Source organism: Anolis sagrei, chromosome 2, assembly GCF_037176765.1.
Source record: "Anolis sagrei isolate rAnoSag1 chromosome 2, rAnoSag1.mat, whole genome shotgun sequence".
NCBI classification, from domain to species: domain Eukaryota; kingdom Metazoa; phylum Chordata; class Lepidosauria; order Squamata; family Dactyloidae; genus Anolis; species Anolis sagrei.
Genome location: NC_090022.1, coordinates 182,431,013 through 182,451,276, shown reverse-complemented (window position 1 = coordinate 182,451,276; position 20,264 = coordinate 182,431,013). Strand labels below are relative to the sequence as shown.

Genomic DNA, 20,264 nt, shown 5'->3' with positions numbered 1-20,264 from the left:
CTCTCCAGCCATTTAGTTCCCAATTCCTCATTCACTTTCATTTCCCTGAAACCTCTTGCTAACCCCAATCTTTGCTCCGAAGACTACTTTGTCGAGGGCCTTGACCCAATTCCCATTTTCCAAGCCAGTTTGCGTCATTGTCTGTAACTCACTGGCTTCCCCTATTAGGTTTTGGTTCTAAGAACAAGCAAAACAGTTTCTTAAAAATGTATTTTTTGGTTGCTTGAGAGCTACAATTTTTAAAAAATTGCCTAAGTAATACTACACCCCATATTAAACCATACCACAACTCGATATTTATATTGAAATGCAGTAATTCAAAACAAACAAAGATAAATTTAATGCTAACATGGTTTTATTGTATAAAAAAAACAACTTTGTGAATGCAGAATTGTTTCTTTGATTTTTTTCATTGGTTGCTTGAGAGTTCTGTTTGTATGTTTTTTAATTTCAATTAACCGAGATCTAATATGTGTTAGTGTAGACTCAGGCTGCATCTACACTGCCATATAATCCCATTTCTGAATCCAGACTACTTGATTTGAACTGGATCATATACATCTACACTGCCATATAATCCACTTCAAAGCAGATAATCTGGATTCAGTAACTGGATTATATGATACTATATTGCCATATAATCCACTTCAAAGCAGTTAATCCTCTTTCTGAAACTGGATTATATGGCAGTGTAGATCCAGCCTGAGAGTCTACTGTATGGTGGGCAATCCTGGTGGGCCTTAGGGCACATTTTCAACTTTTGGTATATTTGCAAGAATTTCACAAACTACTAACAGTGCCAATATAATACTAAACAAGCACACATAATAATGAAAAAGTTATGTTTTCACACTCCTTCAACCAAAAAAAAAAAAGAGAGAAGTTGAAATGCCTTGCATGGAGAGCCAATCCATTTTTTTTGTGGGCAGGAAAAGGACAGTTCAGGGAACTAGCAATGCCTAGTATGAACATAAGAGGCTACATCCTACTAAGCAAAACTTATTTGGTCATCCAAGCCAATTACTGAACCTTGGATAGGTACCAACCCAAAGTGTCAAGAAAGTAGATGCTTCTCATCCTATCACTGAAGCCAGGCATCCCAAACACAGGAAGTATGAGTTTTGCCAGTGAGAAAACATGGTCTCCATATTTGTGATTGCTCCTGGTTTGTTTAGCTAAGAACAAAAAGATCCCAAACATTGGTGCTATATCTTGAGAGAATGTGAAAACTGGAGTAGGGAAGTTTCCTAAAGTAGGGGGGAATCTCTGCAGAAGATTTTGGGAGTGGGGACAGGACTGATGGCTGCCAAGAGAGGACAATATTATTCCTTGTATTGTTGAAGGCTTTCATGGCCGGAATCACTGGGTTGTTGTAGGTTTTTTCAGGCTATATGGCCATATTCTAGAGGCATTTCTCCTGACATTTTGCCTGCATCTATGGCAAGCATCCTCACTACCTCTGAGGATGCTTAGTATAGATGCAGGCGAAATGTCAGGAGAAATGCCTCTAGAACATGGCCATATAGCCCAAAAAAAACCCTACAATATCCCAATATTATTCCTCTCTCTGTTGATGTTTTGGTCAACTGGGACATATTAGAAAGAAAGTTCTATATAAAAGAGAGCAAGGGTGTTGTTGTGGGTTTGACTACTGGATTAGGACACTGGATACCACTCTGAGCAAACCATGCCAAGAAAATTCTGTAACAAGTTCAATTAAGGTCACCATCACACAGAAGTAAGTTGACCAAACCTTGTAAAAACTCACAGAGTATCCATTGGATTTAAACTTAAATACAAGGAATGATAGAACTGGCAATTTGTAAGCCATTTCAGGAGTTATTTTGGCTGAAGAGTAATATCTAATTTTCTCGATAAATAGATATTCACTGTCATGCTGTTGAGCCTCCGGTGGCACAATGGGTTAAACCCTTGTGCCGGCAGGACTGCTGACTGACAGGTTGGTGGTTCGAATCCAGGGATGTGTTGTCAATGTGTTGGCAAAGGCTTTCATGGTTAGAATCACTGGAAATCAGAGTTTTCCAGGCTGAACGGCCATGTTCCAAAAGCATTCTTGCCTGACGTTTTACCCACATCTATGGCAGGCCTCCTCAGAGGTTGTGAGGTCTGTTGGAAACTAGGCAAGTGGGGTTTATATAATTGTGGAATGTCCAGGGTGGAAAAAAGAACTCTTATCTGCTTAAGGCAAGTGTGAACGTTGCAATTGGCCACCTTGATTAGCACTGAGTAGCCTTGCAGCTTCAATTGCCTAGTTTCCAACAGACTTCACAACCTCTGAGGATGCCTCCCATAGATGTGGGTGAAATGTCAGGAGAGAATGCTTCTGGAACATGGCCATACAACCTGGAAAACTCACAGCAATCCAGATATAAGGTCATCTGATCCCTTACCACCATGAAACAAGGGTCCTCTGGCTTCATTTTGGATGTTTGGGGGGATTTCCCTCTCTTTGCCATTCTTGAGGGTTTGGAGCAGGCATTTTCATATGCATAAAAGGGTGGGGAACACCTTGGTGCCTATCAAAAATCGCCCTAGAGCATTTTTAAGAAGGCAGCCCCTAAGAAGATCCAAACCTATGACAGAAGTCAAAACAAATATATTTTCCATAGAAGAATTTATACAATCTCACATGTGCTGATGGCTCTTTTACCACATGAAAAGGATCTCAGAATGGATTAAGAGGAAAATAAACTTTAGTTAAGAAATTAAATTGTAGGAATTGAGAATGAACTTAAGATACGAATGTAAGGATTGAATGAAAGGAATAATTATAGACTGTTTTCAGTACAAATGCGAAGCCAACCATTGAAGGTAGGGAAAAGACAGAAAAACACATACACACACACACACATAGGTAGAAGAGACATATATAGAGGGGGGGGGGGGTAGAAGCGGATTAGGGGTGATTACAGGTGGATTTGCTTACAAATGCTACTTTCTCTAACAGGATGGAGGGTGGTTGGGTTCGTGTTATCACTATTCTTTTCTTTTTTCTTTTTTTGTGTGCCGCTGTGTTTTGTTGTGTTGTGAGATGTTTTCTATATTATTTGTTTTGTGCATGTTTAATGAGTATATTTCATTAAAAAAATATCAGGAAACTAAAGAAAATAATCATTTTGTCAGTTCCAGATGGCTTCAGAGTTCCCACGCAACAGAATCTCAATGAGGAGGAAAGCAAGCTGTCAAGGTCAAAATTATTAAAAAGTAGGAGAGGAGTTGATCATTGTCCAAGCTAATTTATTTTTAAGTAATCAAACAGTGCGTCCTGTTTTCTTGTTTACAGCTATATTTATCCACGCAAACAAGGCCTGCTCTTCCTCCAAGCCCTCCAAAGGGAAAAGGGTGGGATGACAAGCGATGAGGAGGAAAAGCATTTTGTAACAAGTGCGTGTGCATTTGCGTATTTGTGCGCACATATGCTCATGGAACCCAAGCAAGCAAACAAACAAACATAGACTTGCCTCTCAGTTCCCAAGGCAAGACATACTGCCCTTCAAGAAATGTCTTTATAACAATCCTTTTCATGATAGCAAGTCTTCTGACAACCAGTTCATATATTAAAAACAGACATCTCACAGCAGCAATTTTCAAACAAAGCCATTTATACCTCAAATTTCCTTTTCTTTCCCATCTTGAGTACAAAACTTCATAACTTCTTCTCTATGGACTTAATTTAACAAACTACTGAGGCAGTCAAACATTCAGCAGAGTTTCCGGCTAGATCTACACTGCACTATAATCCAGTTTCAGAATGCGGATGAACTTCATCGAACTGGATTATAGAATCTTAGAGTTGGAAAAACCTTGAGGACCATCCAGTCCAACCCCATGCCAAGAAGCATGAAAATCTCATTCAAAACACTGAACCGGATTATGTAATCTAGTTCAATGCAGTTTATCCACATTCTGAAACTGGAAGTGTAGATTCAGTATAAGATGGACTTATTTATCCATTTTGAGAACTACTGAAAATCCTCATAGAAGCACTGAACAGCCAAACCAAAGCCTTCACAAACAGAACATCAGTGCTTTAAATAATCCAAGCACAGGTTGAATATCTCTTATTTGAAATGTTTGGGACACAGAAGCATTTTGGATTTGGGAAATTTTCAGATTTTGCAATATGTGGACTTGCATATACACATATTTTATTTTTATTTTATTTATTTATGACATTTATATGCCGCCCTTCTCACCCCAAAGAGGACTCAGAGCGGCTTACAAGGAAAATAGAATGTATTATTATTATCATAGCACATAAAATGAGATATCATGGAGATGGGACCCAAATCTAAACATAGCAGTCATTTATCTTTCGTATACATTTTAAATACGTATCTGGAAAGTGCTTTAATGCAATATTTTAAAATTATTTTGCATACGAAAGAAATGTGTACACTGAACCTTCATAAGAAAACAAAGATGCCACTATTTTGGATTTTGGAGGATTTTTGGAATTCCTGATAAGTGCTTCTCAACCTGTAACTATTTTTGCACTTCACACAGATTAAATTTTTTATGCTGGATTTTTTAAAAATATGTTTCAAAGAATAAGGAAAAAAGAAAGATAAGCAAAAGGGGAAATTGCGGAGGGGCTACATAGGTATGAACGTGGGCTAGACATACATATGACTATAATATGATCATATTTTCAAAATGTTTTTTGTTAAAGCTAAAATCTATAAAATGTATTCACGATTAGTTAAAGCAGTGAGTCCCTGTAATTTCTGAAAAATAAGTGCTAAATGTTTATCTTTCCCATCTTGGAGACTTGGAGACACTGCTATATAAAATCCAGGTTATCTCCTTTGTTCTGTATAGCAAAATTAAAGATATCTCGGCAGGGGGGACAACCAATCAATCCCACCGCTGCCACCAATATAGCGAAATTGAAGGCTGACCTTATGTTATATATACAAGTGACCGAATGTTCTTGGTAGTATTAGCCGCCGCCACCTCAGAATTATTGGCCTGAGGAACCAAAGGTGTGAATGTGTATTAGGTAAGGGGTGTTTGAGCTCTTGATTCTTCTAATGTTTCTTCACTGGATGACTGGACTTAAAAATGGGTTTGACAGAGTGAGTTCTGAGGAAAAGGATAGATTGAGGCATAAACCAGTTAAAAGTTAACTAGAAAGAGTTTATTGAACTTTATATTAACAACAACTCATAGAAATGAGTGGTACAGACGCGTGATTCAGTTGCAGAAACTTGGTTACTTAAGCAAATAGTTCCCCTGACAGAAAAGCTTTTAACAACTGTGAGACTCCTTAAACATACTGTTCTATCTTTAGACACAGTATCAGTTAAGAACAGATCCCTATCTGTCTCCACCACAGGGCTGTAAGCTCCCTTATACCATCCCAAGTATAAGGAGACAAATCTTTCTTTTACTGGCTCTCAAAACACAGTAAAAATCCTAGCCTTTGTCTTCGCCTATTCCCTAAACTCCAGGCTCACTAAAAGCTCTTCCTTTTCTGTCAGATCCCTGCTCTATCTAGCTTCCTCTTCTCAAAATCACTTCTTTCCCTGTCTGATCTTAAGACACTTCTCCCCCTGTCTCAAGAGCTGACAGCTTATTTTTCCTCTCACAACCGACTCCTCCCCTAATTGCTAGACCCAATCAGGAGTCGGCTTGACTCCTCCTCCTGTCCTGCCTGCCTTCCAAGATGACAGCCACTGTCATGCAGGCTTCGGCCCTGTCGTCTCAAAGGTAGATTTCATGACATTCTGGATTATATGGCAAAGTTGACTCATGGCTCTTCAACACAGCCATTTAACCAAAATATCAAGACAAAAATCCCACAATATCCGCTTTGAACTGTGTTATTTGAGTCCACACTGCCATATCAGAATTAATCACTAACTACAGAGCAATTAATAACTCTCATATTCTCCATCCCAACTGTCCTTTGACCTCACTTCAGGCTATCATTGTTGTAGTCGTCAACATATCTAATTTAAAAAAGCACATACCAACAAAGGGTTCAAGAACTCAGCGTTCATTACAAGCCTATGAACAAAACAAGTCCAGGATAATGAAAATAAATATTAAATTATTACATACTTTTAAGATAACAACCTGTTATCTTAAACCTGTTTCCTGGATTAGCTTCACTAACTTGCATAAAAGATTAGCCAAATCAATCAGTTCCTGATACCCAATTAAAAAGAAACCCTGCAATTAGCTTTAAAGTGAGCTTTTTCATTAACCCTACACTCAACAGTATGCACCTTGATCTCACATGGGTACAAATTGTTCAGAAACAATACCATGACAAATCACGCATCCCATTTTCCAAAGGTCATAGGCATTCATCCAGAGGTGTTTAAAGTGGATGAAAACCTTGATGCCGGTTAAATCCAGTTCTAGCACAGTGTCACACCTGAGATATGCTATTGCTTCATTCAGGCACCGGGTGCGCATCTGTGGACCTTTGCCAATACTAATGGCATAAGCACATTCCTAAGTACAACTGAAGAGTCATTGCAAGAACTCTCTACTGCAGAAAAGTTAAAGAATGTACAGGTCAGGAAGGGGCACACTGTAACAAAGCCAAGTGAGTGACACAATCTGTTGATCTGATTTTGTTGTGCTAAGTATATGATAGTATACAAAGACATCAATTAACTTTTACTCCTTACAAATCCTGATTTATTCATGAAGAATCAGAAAATACACCTCATCTAATTCAGAATAATTCTTGCCCTGAGCAACACAACTCAATTAGGAACCTCCCCTTCCAAGTTTTGATCTACCTTTAAGAGTCTGGGCTGAATGGAAGATGCAACCAAGAAAGACATCTGGGGCATGGTCAAAAGTGGGGCTTATTCCTTCTCAGAATGCTTCCTGGACGAACTGAGGACACCCCAACTCCATTAGTACTATGGTCTAGAGCAGGGGTCCTCAAACTTTTTAAAGAGAGGGCCAGGTCACAGTCCCTCAAAGTGTTGGAGGGCCGGATTATAATTTGAAAAAAACATGAATGAATTCCTATGCACACTGCACAGATCTTATTTGTAGTGCTAATAACACTTAAAAACAATACACTAATTAAAATGAAGAAAATTTTAACAAATATAAACGTATTAGTATTTCAATGGGAAGTGTGGGCCTGCTTTTGGCTGATGACGATTGTCGTTGTTGCTGTTGTGTGCTTTCAAGTCATTTCACACCTAGGTTGACCCTGAGCGAGGGCCGGGTAAATGACCTTGGAGGGTCGTATCCGGCTGCCGGGCTGTAGTTTGAGGACCCCTGGTCTAGAGCAATGGTTCTCAACCTGTGCGTCCTCAGGTGTTTTGGCCTACAACTCCCAGAAATCCCAGCTAGTTTACCAGCTATTAGGATTTCTGGGAGTTGAAGGTCAAAACATCTGGGAGGCTGAAGGGTCATTCCTTCCTGTTTAGAGGTTTTAAAATTAGGACTGAGCACAGTGACAGCTAATGGATTTCAGTCTCAAATGATTTCCTTTACAGGCTAGAGACACTCGCTGGAACACCTCAGCAAGCGAGACTCCAAACGTGGCAGGCTAAAACTCAGAACCTCAATCAATGGCTGATACCAAATAAGAGACTCCTTCCTGGGCACACAGAAAACTGGGCGACTTCGAAGGCGCTGAACAGACTGCGCTCTGGCACCACAAGATGTCAAAGGACATTTAATCAACTACCAAGCTTGTAAACTTTATGCTTTGTTTGTATGTTTGTTAAGAAAAATGCAATACAACTGTTTGGTTTGCTCCTGACATGATAAATAAATACAGGCTTAAAGACAGTAAAGAAATAGCTAAACAAGATTAGTACCCAACAAACAAAATCACTATGCTGACTTTTGTATTTGATCATGTCGGACACTTCCGAAGTATCTAGGACTGTGTGATGTATTGGCAAATAATGTGTGCAGATCCAGGTAGGGCAGCGTTTCTCAACCTGAGGGTCGGGACCCCTGGGGGGGTCGTGAGGGAGTGTCAGAGGGGTCACCAAAGACCATCAGAAAACACAATATTTTCTGTTGGTCATGGGGGTTATGTGTGGAAAGTTTGGCTCAATTTTATCATCGGCGAGTTCAAGGGGCTGTTTGATTGTAGGTGAGCTATAAATCCCAGAAAGTACAACTCAAAAATGTCAGGGTCTATTTTCCCCAAACTCCACCAGTGTTCACATTTGAGCATACTGAAGATTCATGCCAAGTTTGGTTCAGATCCATCATTGTTTGAGTCCACAGTGCTCTCTGGATGTAGGGGGAACTACAACTCCAAAACTCAAGGTCCAGGTCCACCAAACTCTTTCAGTATTTTCTATTGGTCATGGGAGTTCTGTGTGCCATGTTTGGTTCAATTTCAATATTGGTGGGAGTTCAGAATGCTCTTTGATTGTAAGTGAACTATAAATCCCAGCAACTACAACTCCCAAATGACAAACTCAATCCCCTTGCCAACCCCACCAATATTCAAATGTGGGCATACTGGGTATTTGTGCCAAATTAGGTCCAGTGAATGAAAATACATCCTGCATATCAGATATTAACATTATGATTCGTAACAATAGAAAAATTACAGTTATGAAGTAGCAACTAAAATAGTTTTATGGTTGGGGCTCACCACAACATGAGGAACTGTATTAAGGGGTCGTGGCATTAAAAAGTTTGAGAAACACTGTTCTAGTGCTTAAAAATAAAAGTAAAGCCTTGTAATCTCCTCACACCTACACTAGCTCAAAATACACGAAGCTCGTTTGTGTAATACTAAACCATGGTTTAGTGTGACATCCAAAGAAGACTATTGATTACCTTTACCTTGCACGGTCGATGAACTGAATTGCTTTCTCTGCATACCTAGCAGCCAGGTTGGTGAGGTTTACAGGCTGCTCAACAATTGCACGGTTTTCAAAAAGAGGAAGTGCAATCTCAGGATAACAGTCTTCCTTCTGTTTGCTGAAGGAGGGGATTATAAAACATTATTTAAAGGACAGCTACACATATGCAGTGGAAGCTACCTTTAGCAATATATCTATCTTTAGCAATATATTAACTTTTTCATTGGTATATATACATTGAACTGATGTTTATACAAAATATGAAAAACACGGGAAGATTGAATAATAGAACCAACACAAACAATAGAACTCAGGGTCACCAACAAAAGCGAATAGTGATAGAAGCTGGTCAGAAAAAAGTAAGTACTTATTCACCCAACAAGTTGCGGTGGTGCTGGATTCACTGCCATAAGGTATGATAACAGACATTGCCCTAAATTATTCTAATAAAGGGATGGGAATCCTATGGCTTTCGGTGTTACTCACCATCGGGCAGAATATGGGGAAAGCAAAACCCTGAGCAACACAATTCAATTGGGAACCTCCTCTTCCAAGTTTTGATCTACCTTTAACAGTCTGGGCTGAATGGAAGATGCAATCAAGAAAGACATCTGGGGCATGGCCAGAAGTGGGGCTTATTCCTTCTCAGAATGCTTCCTGGACCAACTGAGGAGACCCCAACTCCATTAGTACTATGGACTAGAGCAGTGGTTCTCAACCTGTACGTCCTCAGGTGTTTTGGCCTGCAACTCCCAGAAATCCCAGCCAGTTTACCAGCTATTAGGATTTCTGGGAGTTGAAGGCCAAAACATCTGGGGACCCACAGGTTGAGAACCACTGGATTAGAGTTTTCCATATTCTATTGACAAAATTTAAAGTGCTGGTCATTACCTTTAAAGCCCTAAACGGAAACAGATAGGTCAAAAGTTACAGACTATTTAAGATTGAAAAAGAGAAACATACTAATATTGAAAGAAGGAGAAGTGGAAAGAAACAGGGAAAGAGGAAAGAAAAGGGGAAAAGAAGGAATAGAAAAGAAAAAGAAGGAGAAGAAAGAAGATAAGAGAAAGAAAATGGAGAACCCTCTCTGAAGATACCCATGGAAGTCAACAAACAACTCTTTACTCTATTTTTCTCTATTATTATTACTATTATTATAATTATTATTATTCTTTTTGTTTGCTTTCTTTTTCTCTTTACATTATTATTATTATTATTATTATTATTATTATTATTATTATTATTATTATTGGGTTGTTGTAGGTTTTTTCGGGCTATATGGCCATGTTCTAGAGGCATTCTCTCCCGATGTTTCACCTGCATCTATGGAAAGCATCCTCAGAGGTAGAGGTCTATGAAAGCCTTTGACAATACATTATTATTATTATTATTATTGAAATCCTTAATAAAGATTAATTAAAAATTATTTATTTTAAAATATTAAAGCCCTAAACCAGTGGTTCTCAACCTGGGGTCTCCAGGTGCTTTTGGCCTACAACTCCCAGAAATCCTAGCCAGTTTACCAGCTGTTAGGATTTCTGGGAGTTGAAGGCCAAAATCATCTGAGGACCCCAGGTTGAGAACCACTGCCCTAAACAGTTCAGGTCCATCTCCTCATATGTACCTGCCTGGACACTGCAACTATCCTGGAGTTTTGGATTGGGAGCAGTAGTCCATCATAGGGATGAGAGGTTTTCCAGAACATCAGCCCATCATCTCGTCCCTGGTGACAGCAACAAAGTAGGATGCAAGTGGCCCATCTACACAAAGAGTGGTACTCATCAGCAGGGAAGCCTTACTTTCCTCTTGTAGAGTTCCACAGGCAAGCTGGGCAAGCAGGTAGATCATAGCCTGGAGTGTCCGTGCACCCCATATCATGACTATAGGGGATCCCAAAGTAATAATCAAAACCTGGAATTAAAACCACAGAATTAGGAATTACAAGGCTGCTTTTTTTAAGGGACCATGCTTTCCAAGGTATAGGGCTGTGTGGAAGGGCCCTCAGATACGTTTCCAATCCTCAGTAGATGCCAAATATATCCTTTATTATCATAGGATATTCTGCAGATACCAAAGTTAGTTCTTTTTTTCCCAAATTTCTGTTCCAGCAGAGACTAGCTCTCACAAGCAAAGAGGCTGCGTCTACACTTACTGAAATAAAATGAAGATTAGGCTCCAGAGCTGCACCAGATACAACACCAGAGTCTCTGCAGAGCCTTTTGTTATCTTTGCACATCGACAGGCTGAGTGCTTGGAAGCAACTTCTATTCCACGAGGCCAAAAGAAGCTCTCTGTTGTGAATGATGCGTCACAATACGGTACTTAACCATATGACCAGTAACCGAGAAGCCAGAAAGACTGCTGAGGAGCTGCTTCTAGTCAGTGGCAAAGCAATGAGTGTGACATGTGGACACTGGAGTGGATCGGATACAGCCCAGTCCAGCTGTCCATGCCTCAAAAACACTCCTGGAAGCTCCAGTTCTCCTAGTGCCAGATTAATAGCGAGAAGCAGCACTTCTGGTGCAAAACTGCCATACACAAGGTAGACTCCACAGCAGTTGCAAGGTGAATCTCTTTTATTTGGCCTGATAGACACAGAGACTGGCTTTTTCAAATGTTCTCAGCTCAACCTCAATTTTTAAACACCTGCCATACAATGGAATGAGGGAATGACATGTCATCTCCACCCATCATCCATGCCTTCTCATCCCAGCTCAACTCCCACTGGAAGATATCATGAGAAGGTTACTGGACATCAGCTATCTACTTTCGGGTCTTAAAAGAGTATCTGCTTTCAAGAGGAACAGCTCAAACCCAAGGGAAAACAGGGCCTACACAGACAGAGCAGTATATAAATAAAATAATAATAATAATAATAATATCTGCACCAGCAAATTTGTATTCCAACACAGAAAAAGAAGGATAGAATCCTTACCTCGAAGACTGGGATGGTAAGGACCATTATGACCCAAGTGCCATTTGCCTACAAGAAAGGAATTGAAGACTCTGTCAATAAAGTAATGTTAACATATGCAATACTAAGGATTTAAGAAAATCATCCTTTTTATTACAGCCAAGTGGAAAGATCCCTATTGAGACTAGGAAAAGGGCTGGAGTGTCATATCTCTCTCTCCCAAGTACCTATTGATCTACTCACATTTGCATGTCTTCGAACTGCTAGGTTGGCAGAATTTATTTATTCATTTATTTACAGTATTTATATTCCGCCCTTCTCACCCTGCAGGGGACTCAAGGTGGATTACAATGTACATATACATGGCAAACATTCAATGCCATAGACACACAACATATATAGACAGATACGGAGGCAATTTAAGTTTTCATGAGGGTATTCTGGCCACCAGGGGAGCTGTTGCTTCACTATCTATTTGTGATGCTGATGAAGTACATCCTCATTCTTTGCAGCCTTGCTCGAAATTTTTATGGCATCTAAATTAGTTAAATTTGCCTTCCCACATAGGCAGTATCTAAATTTCCTACTTGACAGATGCAACTGTCTTTCGCGCTGCAAAGGTTGACAGCAAGCTACACAAATTGGTTGGACACTCACTCCGACCCGGATTGGCTTCAAACTCAGAAGCTGGGGCTTACAGCGGGAGCTTACCCCGCTCCCCGGATTTGAACCTGCAACCTTTCAGTAAGCAAGTTCAGCAGCTCAGCTGTTTAACCCACGGTGCAACCAAGGGCTCCAAAAGAATAGAGAAATCACTCCATTCACTTCAACAGGAAGGAAAAAAAATGCTCATCTGGCCAAAAATGACAGAGAGGGAGAAGCACATTCCCTGCTTGGGATCTCATTACTTTAAGGATTTGGTAGTGTCTAAGTGTCTTTCCACATTTCCTAGCAAAACAGGTTTCCCCTCCCTCCCAGATCCTGTGTTATGTAAGTGGGAAAATGTCAAGGATACCTCCACGTAAAACACATTACAGAATCCCACTGGGAGTTTACCAGAGTGGACCACTATGGCCAGGCTAACTCTGTTTGGGGAAGCCAAAGCTGGCAAAAGACATTCTGTGACTTCAATGTCAGTTGGGTCTTTAGTAGCAAATTGGGATCCTGGTGCATCCATTCAGGACACAAAAACAACTAAAAATACAACCCAATACGCTTTCTGTCAGAGATAGATTCAATCACCTATTATGCCAGTGCGATAGCCAGCTTCCTTCAGGACTTCTGCCAAAGTTGTCTCGTTCAATGGGAGGCCACCTACTGATGTTACAGCAAAATTGTGGGTCACTCCATTGCGAAGGCCAAGGCGCCCTGTAAGCAGAGAAGCCCGAGATGGGGAGCAGGTGGATGCCGCTGAATGAAAATCTACAAATCTAAAGGAGAGGCAGAAAAGAGATTTTCTGTCTGTGACTTATTTATTGAGTACACATCATAGTACAACAATTCACATTAATCTCATTAAGCTCAATTTGAGCAATCTTAATTTGTAGTCTTAATGGTATCACAAACTTGTGAGGAGAAAATTCATATATAAAAATAATGTATATAGATATACAGGTACATGGAAATCTCTAGATATCTATATGTATATAGGATTTGCAAAGACCTGCAAACATATGAGAGGAAAATTCACATATAAAATTAATGTAGATAGATAGATAGATAGATAGATAGATAGATACAGATAATATAGACGTACATGGGACATGTCACATATCAATTGAGCTTTGTATACAGCACACTGTACTTTTAGTAGTGGTGCACACTGTGTTTACACCATGTTGTGTCTTGCAGTCATGCATTCTGGTTGTCCTTCTGGTTGTGCAATTTACTTGCAATTACACATTGCCCAGTGGCTCCTAGTCAATTGACATGTCTTGCATCATGTTGTAATTTTGCACAGGGTTTGTGTAGCAGTGGGTGGGCCACATGTACAGAATAAAATGATTAAAAGTCTCTAATAAGATCATTTTATCCTGTACATCTGGCCTGGCCACTGCTATTGTGATTGTGTTTATTGGAATGTTATTTTGTTACCATTTTTTCTATGTAACTTTGATTATGTTGATTATGTTGCTTGTTGTTTATGTTTTGGTTTTATTTTGCTGTAACATGTTGTCCGGGCTTGGCCCCATGTAAGCTGCTCCGAGTCCCCATTGGGGAGATGATGGCGGGGTATAAATAAAGATTATTATTATTATTATTATTATTATTATTATTATTATTATTACATAGGGATTGCAAAGTCTTGCAGGGGGAAATGCTTATATATCTGTAAGAGAGATTAACAAATATTTCAGAGGAAAATGCTTTTATAAGATTAATGGATATTCCTGACTTGCAAGGGCTTCTCTTCCTCTCTAGTGAGTGAAGGAAGATTTGGAAAAGAAAACACACTGATAAGGGAGGGGAAGAGGAGAGAGAAATAAATCATTTATTGCAAGCAATGGCCTTCAGGATCTACTACCCGGCTTGACCCCATTATAAGCCGAGGGAGGCTTTTTCGCCCAAAAGAAGGGCTGAAAAATGTATTTATACTACATTTATATACCGGCCCTCTCAACCCAGGGGCGACTCAGAGCGGTTAACAATAGGCAACAATTCAATGCCGGTATAGTTACAACAAATTAAAACAATGATAAATACTTTAAAATACTAACAGCAATATACAAACATAAAAATCATACACAGCATTTAAAAACATTGTCAAAGCATCTCCATCACAAAACTTGTCTTATTTTCAAGAATATACGCTAATTCCTCCTTATAAACCCACTTGACCCTCGTACCTATGAGATTGATACCTATAGTCTCACCTAGTCACATTTGACAAAAAATGTTCTCTCTAAGAATTTTGTAAGTCCTCCGGGCGATTCTATGCGATCCGTTTGGAAGAAGTTACCACATAGTTATCACATAGTTGCTCATAACTTCTCATTTTCATTGTAAAGTAATCAAAATTAATTAAATAAATAACCAAAATAATCTAGCATTGTGTAATTGCAATTACATAACTGTAATTGTACCGTATTGCAATTATATATTATTTTGGAAGTGGGGTATTTGCAACAAGTTACTCTATTTCCTTCGAAACAACAGGTTATGTTTTGCACTGCTTTCTGAATCACCTAGAAATCCACTTGGAAAGGATCAGGCAACCGTAATATATGCACAAACCATTTTCTTAAATATGGAACTGCTGAACCAAAAGCTGGACAGCACAATTAGTTAGGACCCTAAAGATAGGACGCTTTAGGCAGAGCAGTTTGAGAGAAAACAGAACCATCCAACATGCTATCACTTACGGTATTTCCTTCCTTCACAAGAGGAGAGGCTTTATCAGGTTTCCAACCATCTGGAGTCACCAAATATATCTCCCTGGAAAAGCCCATTCCCTAATCTGGTTGCTTCAAAATGAGTTTGATCTGCTCTGGACACCTCACGCTAGTTTCACAGTTTGAAATAGGCACTGTCCAAAAGCAGCATCTATGTCATGGGGGCTTATGAATGGAGATGCGGCTATTAATAGGACAAAATTGTAATTGATTCCAGGAAAAACCTTGAAGAATCTGAAAGCATTAGAAGCTTGCAGACTCCACATGAGCTGAAGCACAGCAAGGATGTTCTTGGGAGTCTAGCATCACGTAGTCAGGTGAACGGTTTGCGCTGTGACCATATTCAGATTCAAGGTATGATACTTTTAAAACCCAGGGAGAAGTTTTTAATCTCCAGGCACGAAGCAAAAACTATACAGAGAACATTCACCATCCTTTGGAAAGTCATTATCTCTGAGTCTTCACTCTGCAGTTTCTCAAGTCACTCCTGACATGGAAAAAAAGGTTTCTAGAGAACAACAGCTACTCATGCTTTACAAAGTGTTGAGGCCTAAATCCAAATACAGTTACCCCCCCCCCTCCCATTTGCTGCGGTTAGGGGCACAGAATTCCGGAAAAGCAGGGAAACAGTTCTCTAGGAATCCTTAGATCTCCCCATCATGGCTCTGCCATCAACTTCCACCAAAGGTGGCCACAGAATCATATTGGAGGACCTAGATTCTAGAGATTCATAGAAGTGTTTTCCAGAGGAGAAGAAGTGAGGAAAAGTGTTCTTGCCATACATCAAGGGAACCACTGACCACATAGGGAAGCTGATGAGGAAACACAACATACAAACTATCTACAGACCCACCAAGAAAATCAAACAAATGCTACGTTCAGTAAAGGACAAGAGGGATCCTCTCACTTCTGCAGGAGTCTACCGTATCCCATGCAGCTGTGGACAAGTCTACATAGGGACCACCAAACGCAGCATTGCCTAAACACGAATCAAGGAACATGAAAGGCACTGCAGACTACTTCAACCAGAGAAATCAGCCATAGCAGAGCACCTGATGAACCAACCTGGACACAGCATATTATTTGAGAACACAGAAATGCTGGACCACTCTCACAACCACCATGACAGACTACACAGAGAAGCCATTAAAATCCACAAGCATGTAGACAATTTCAACAGAAAGGAGGAAACCATGAAAATGAACAAAATCTGGCTACCAGTATTAAAAAACTCTAAAATTATAACAGCAAAACAACAGAGAGTAAACAATTAGGCACATCTAATCACCTCTCAACAAAATATTCCCCCAGGCACTGCCAAGCCATCAAATACTAATTAAGGTGGTCAGTTGAAACATTCACACCTAGCTCCAGCAGACAAAAGTCCTTTGTCCCACCCGGGTCATTCCACAGCTATATAAACCCTTTCTTTCCTAGTTCCAACAGACCTCACAACCTCTGAGGATGCTTGCCATAGATGCAGGCGAAACATCAGGAGAAAATGCCTCTAGAACATGGCCATATAGCCCGGAAAACCCTACAACAACCAAAGTTGGAAATGACTCCCAGGTGAAATAATTGCTGAACACAGTGAGCCCTCAATATCCACTAGGATTCTAATTCCTGCCCCTTCTCCCCATTACCCAAATCCATAGATACCCGATACATTATATACAAAGGTGTAGTAAAATGGCATCCCTTGTGTATAATAGCACATAACTCAACATTTTGCTTTTGGGATTTTTTTTAAAGAGCTTGACTTAGTGGATCTTAAATCTGTGGGTATTGTGGACCGACTATACACACACATAGAGGGCAGTTCAGTGATCTGCTTTTAAATCAACACGAAACAGAATTCACTATTGCTGCGATGATGGAATTTAATCAACTTGCTCATCATGAAAATAAAAACTTTTGCAAACTTCAATATGTTATTTGGTGAACTCTGAAAGAAGGAGGATGATATGGAGCCATCAGAGCTTCGTTGGAACTCTTCCAGAATTGGATCTATAAAGCAGGAATGAATATCATAATACAGCATAACATGATCAGCTGTTTCAAGTCTGTCAGAATGGTACGGTCAGATATGCTGTGCCTAAGAAATTCATATGTATGGGATGGGACCAAGCTAAGGATCTTATTAGACAACTAGCAGTCCCCTGCCACGCGTTGCTGTGGCCCAGACTCGTGAGATGGAAAATAAAGTAATGAGAAAGTGTTGGGTTCTAATATATGTAATGCTTGTGGGTTAAAAGTATTTCTTGTTGTTTCTTTGTCAGTGTTGATATAGAGATTGTCTGGTTTGCCTACTCTGGAACATGCAACATATATATAAACTCTCTGGCCTTTAACAATCTCTGTACACATCAAACCACAACCATTAATGAATACTGATAATCTCCACATTAAAATATTTCACAGACCTTGTGATTACAGAGGAAAATGTAACACAAAAGAAGAAAAGCTTTTGATGTTGTATTGTTCTGTTTTCATCTGGATATGGAGAACCTTTCATCACTGTAGCTGGATTACAGAGGGATTTCTTTTATTCTTAGGTCTATTTTCATTGCACACCAAAGGAAATGAATACAAATGGAGTCCTTCTTTGCATTATTATAGAAATAGGCTCCTAGACGATGGTGCTGGTAGGCTGTTTTTCCCCCATTTGAGTTGTCCTATGGAGGTCAGGATCAATGCTGTCCCTTACTACCGGCCTATTCACTTAGCTGCAACTGGGAAGGGAACAGAAGTGGGACAATAAAGCCCACTGTAATGGCTCACAAGAAATGTCATCGGGACTGTCAACTCTCCCTGGACCTTTTCTTGGTTGTCATTCCACTGGGTAGAAGCCGCGATGGTGCAGTGGGTTAAACACTTGTGCCAGCTGAAATGCTGTCCTGAAGGTTGGTGATTCAAATCTGTGAGACAGGGTGAGCTCCCATCTGCCAGCTCCAGCTTCCCATGCAGGGACATGGGAGAAGCCTCCCACAGGATGATAACACATCCGGGCATCCCCTGGGCAATGTCTCTGCAAACAACCAATTCTCTCACACCAGAAGCAACTTGCAGTTTCTCAAGTGGCTTCTGACATGATAAAAAAAGTTCAACTGGATCATTATGACACTGGAAAACTTTGGAGCATATCTTATTGTCCCTTCCTTTTGTTTTTTGTTGAATCTTTTAGAGCAGAGTTTCTCAAACTGTGTTCCTCCAGATGTTTTGGACTTCAGCTCCCACAATTCCTAATAGCTGGTAAGATGGTTGGGATTTTTGGGAGATTGAGTTCAAAACACTTGGAGGAACACAGTTTGAGAAGCACTGATTTAGAGTGTGAACTTAAAAAGTTGGGTCTGTACCATTTTTAAGCTTACAACAGGGTTTAGAAAACTAGAGGAATGTTATAAATAAAAGCAAATACAGCAGATGCAAGGTATTAACATAAAGGCTTACCTCATTCCTTCTGATGCCATCTTATCCAAGTTAGGAGTGTCTTTTCTCAGGAACCAGTTGGCACCAAGATCTCCCCATCCAATATCATCAGCAAAAAATATTATGAAATTTGGTTTCTTATAATCTGATGCTTTCTCAGTCAAAAAGACTCCTCGATGATGACAGTGGAAAAATCCAATTAAACAAATAACCATCACCAAAAGCAGTGCATTGGGCAGTAAGATATCCATGGTCTTTGGAATGTAATACCAGGAGGCATCTCATGAATTTTAGCAGTCAGCTAAAAAATATTTTCATATTGCAAATTTTTCCTTTTGTGTTGCTATTTCAGAGCACATGCACAGTAAATATTTTCTATCTTCTGCAGCAGTTTCATCATTCTGCTGGAAAAGAAATTAGAAAAAGAGATGAGAGAAATCCAAAATCAGCAGAATAACATAGACTATACCTTTATTCAAACTCAGATTCAGTCAATTTGAGGCTTCATATGAGATCAAGGAGTTGGAATGAGCGATGACGGAGACTTCTGCAGAAGTTCTACCCAAGAGACTTGTGGGAACCCTCCACAATTTTGCTGAATCTCCCAGGAATTCTGGTCTCCTGGACAGCAGTACGTGTGAGAAGGATCTTGGGAGTGCTCGTGGACAATAAGTTAAACAATAAGTTTCTCAACCTTCCTAATACAGTTTCTCATGTTGTGCTGACCTGACCCCCAATCATAAAATTATTTTCGTTGCTACTTCATAACTGTCATTTTGCTAATGTTATGAATAGCAATGTAAATATCTGATATGCAGGATGTATTTTCATTCACTGGACCAAATTTGGCACAAATACCTGATACGCCCCCATTTGAATACTGGTATGGATAGGGCGGGGGGGGGGGTTGAATTTGTCATTTGGGAGTTGTAGTTGCTGGGATTTATAGTCAACCTACAATCAAAGAGCATTCTGAACTCCACCAATGATGGAATTGAACCAAACTTGGCACACAGAACTCCCATGATCAACAGAAAATACTGGGTTTGGTGGGCATTGACCTTGAGTTTTGGAGTTGTAGTTTACCTACATCCAGGGAGCAATGTGGACTCAAACAATGATGAATCTGGACCAAACTTGTGCTCAGTGTGCTCAAATACTCAATGTGCTCAAATGTGAACACTGGTGGATTTTGGGGGAAATAGACCTTGACATTGGAAGTTGTAGTTGCTGGGATTTATAGTTCACCTACAATCAAAGAGCATTCTGAGCCCCACCAACAATAGAATTGGGCCAAAATTTTCACACAGAACCCCCATGGCCAACAGAAGATACTGTGTTTTCTGATGGTCTTTGGCAACCCCTTTGGCACCCTCTCAAGACCCTCTCTGGGGTCCCGACCCCCAGGTTGAGAAACACTGTCATAGAGTCTCAGTCAATTCAACATAGTTTGTAGCAGCCACAAAAATCAAGTTTCTGGAGTAGAACAACTACTTTCAAAGTAACTACTTCACAATTAAAGAGGAAATAATATTTTCAAACTAGGATCAGAATTTTCTTTCCAAATTTTGACAGATGGGTGCTAGAAACAGCAATTTGCCAGTGCTCAAATTTGTTTGTTTTTTTCATGTGTTTCTATGCCAAAAACATCAAAATGAATGATTAAAAAGGGGAGCTCACACAAAAAGATAATAA

General features: G+C 39.9%; 1 protein-coding gene across 5 annotated transcripts in view; it reads right to left on the bottom strand.

Annotated features, from left to right (window-relative positions):
- ARSG (arylsulfatase G) overlaps positions 1–20,264 on the bottom strand; it is a 151,121-nt gene that overhangs the window by 80,584 nt on the left and 50,273 nt on the right. For 3 of the 5 annotated variants that reach the window (XM_060763054.2, XM_060763060.2, XM_060763057.2), the window contains exons 2-6: positions 18,591–18,973; positions 12,991–13,178; positions 11,770–11,817; positions 10,634–10,745; positions 8,815–8,952 (exon numbers count right to left, since the gene is read on the bottom strand). In XM_060763054.2, coding sequence (XP_060619037.2) covers positions 8,815–8,952; positions 10,634–10,745; positions 11,770–11,817; positions 12,991–13,178; positions 18,591–18,820 — 716 coding nt within the window. In that variant the 5' untranslated portion in view covers positions 18,821–18,973. The remainder of the gene's footprint in view (positions 1–8,814; positions 8,953–10,633; positions 10,746–11,769; positions 11,818–12,990; positions 13,179–18,590; positions 18,974–20,264) is intronic. The other 2 variants (XM_060763059.2, XM_060763062.2) reach the window with 2 other exon arrangements.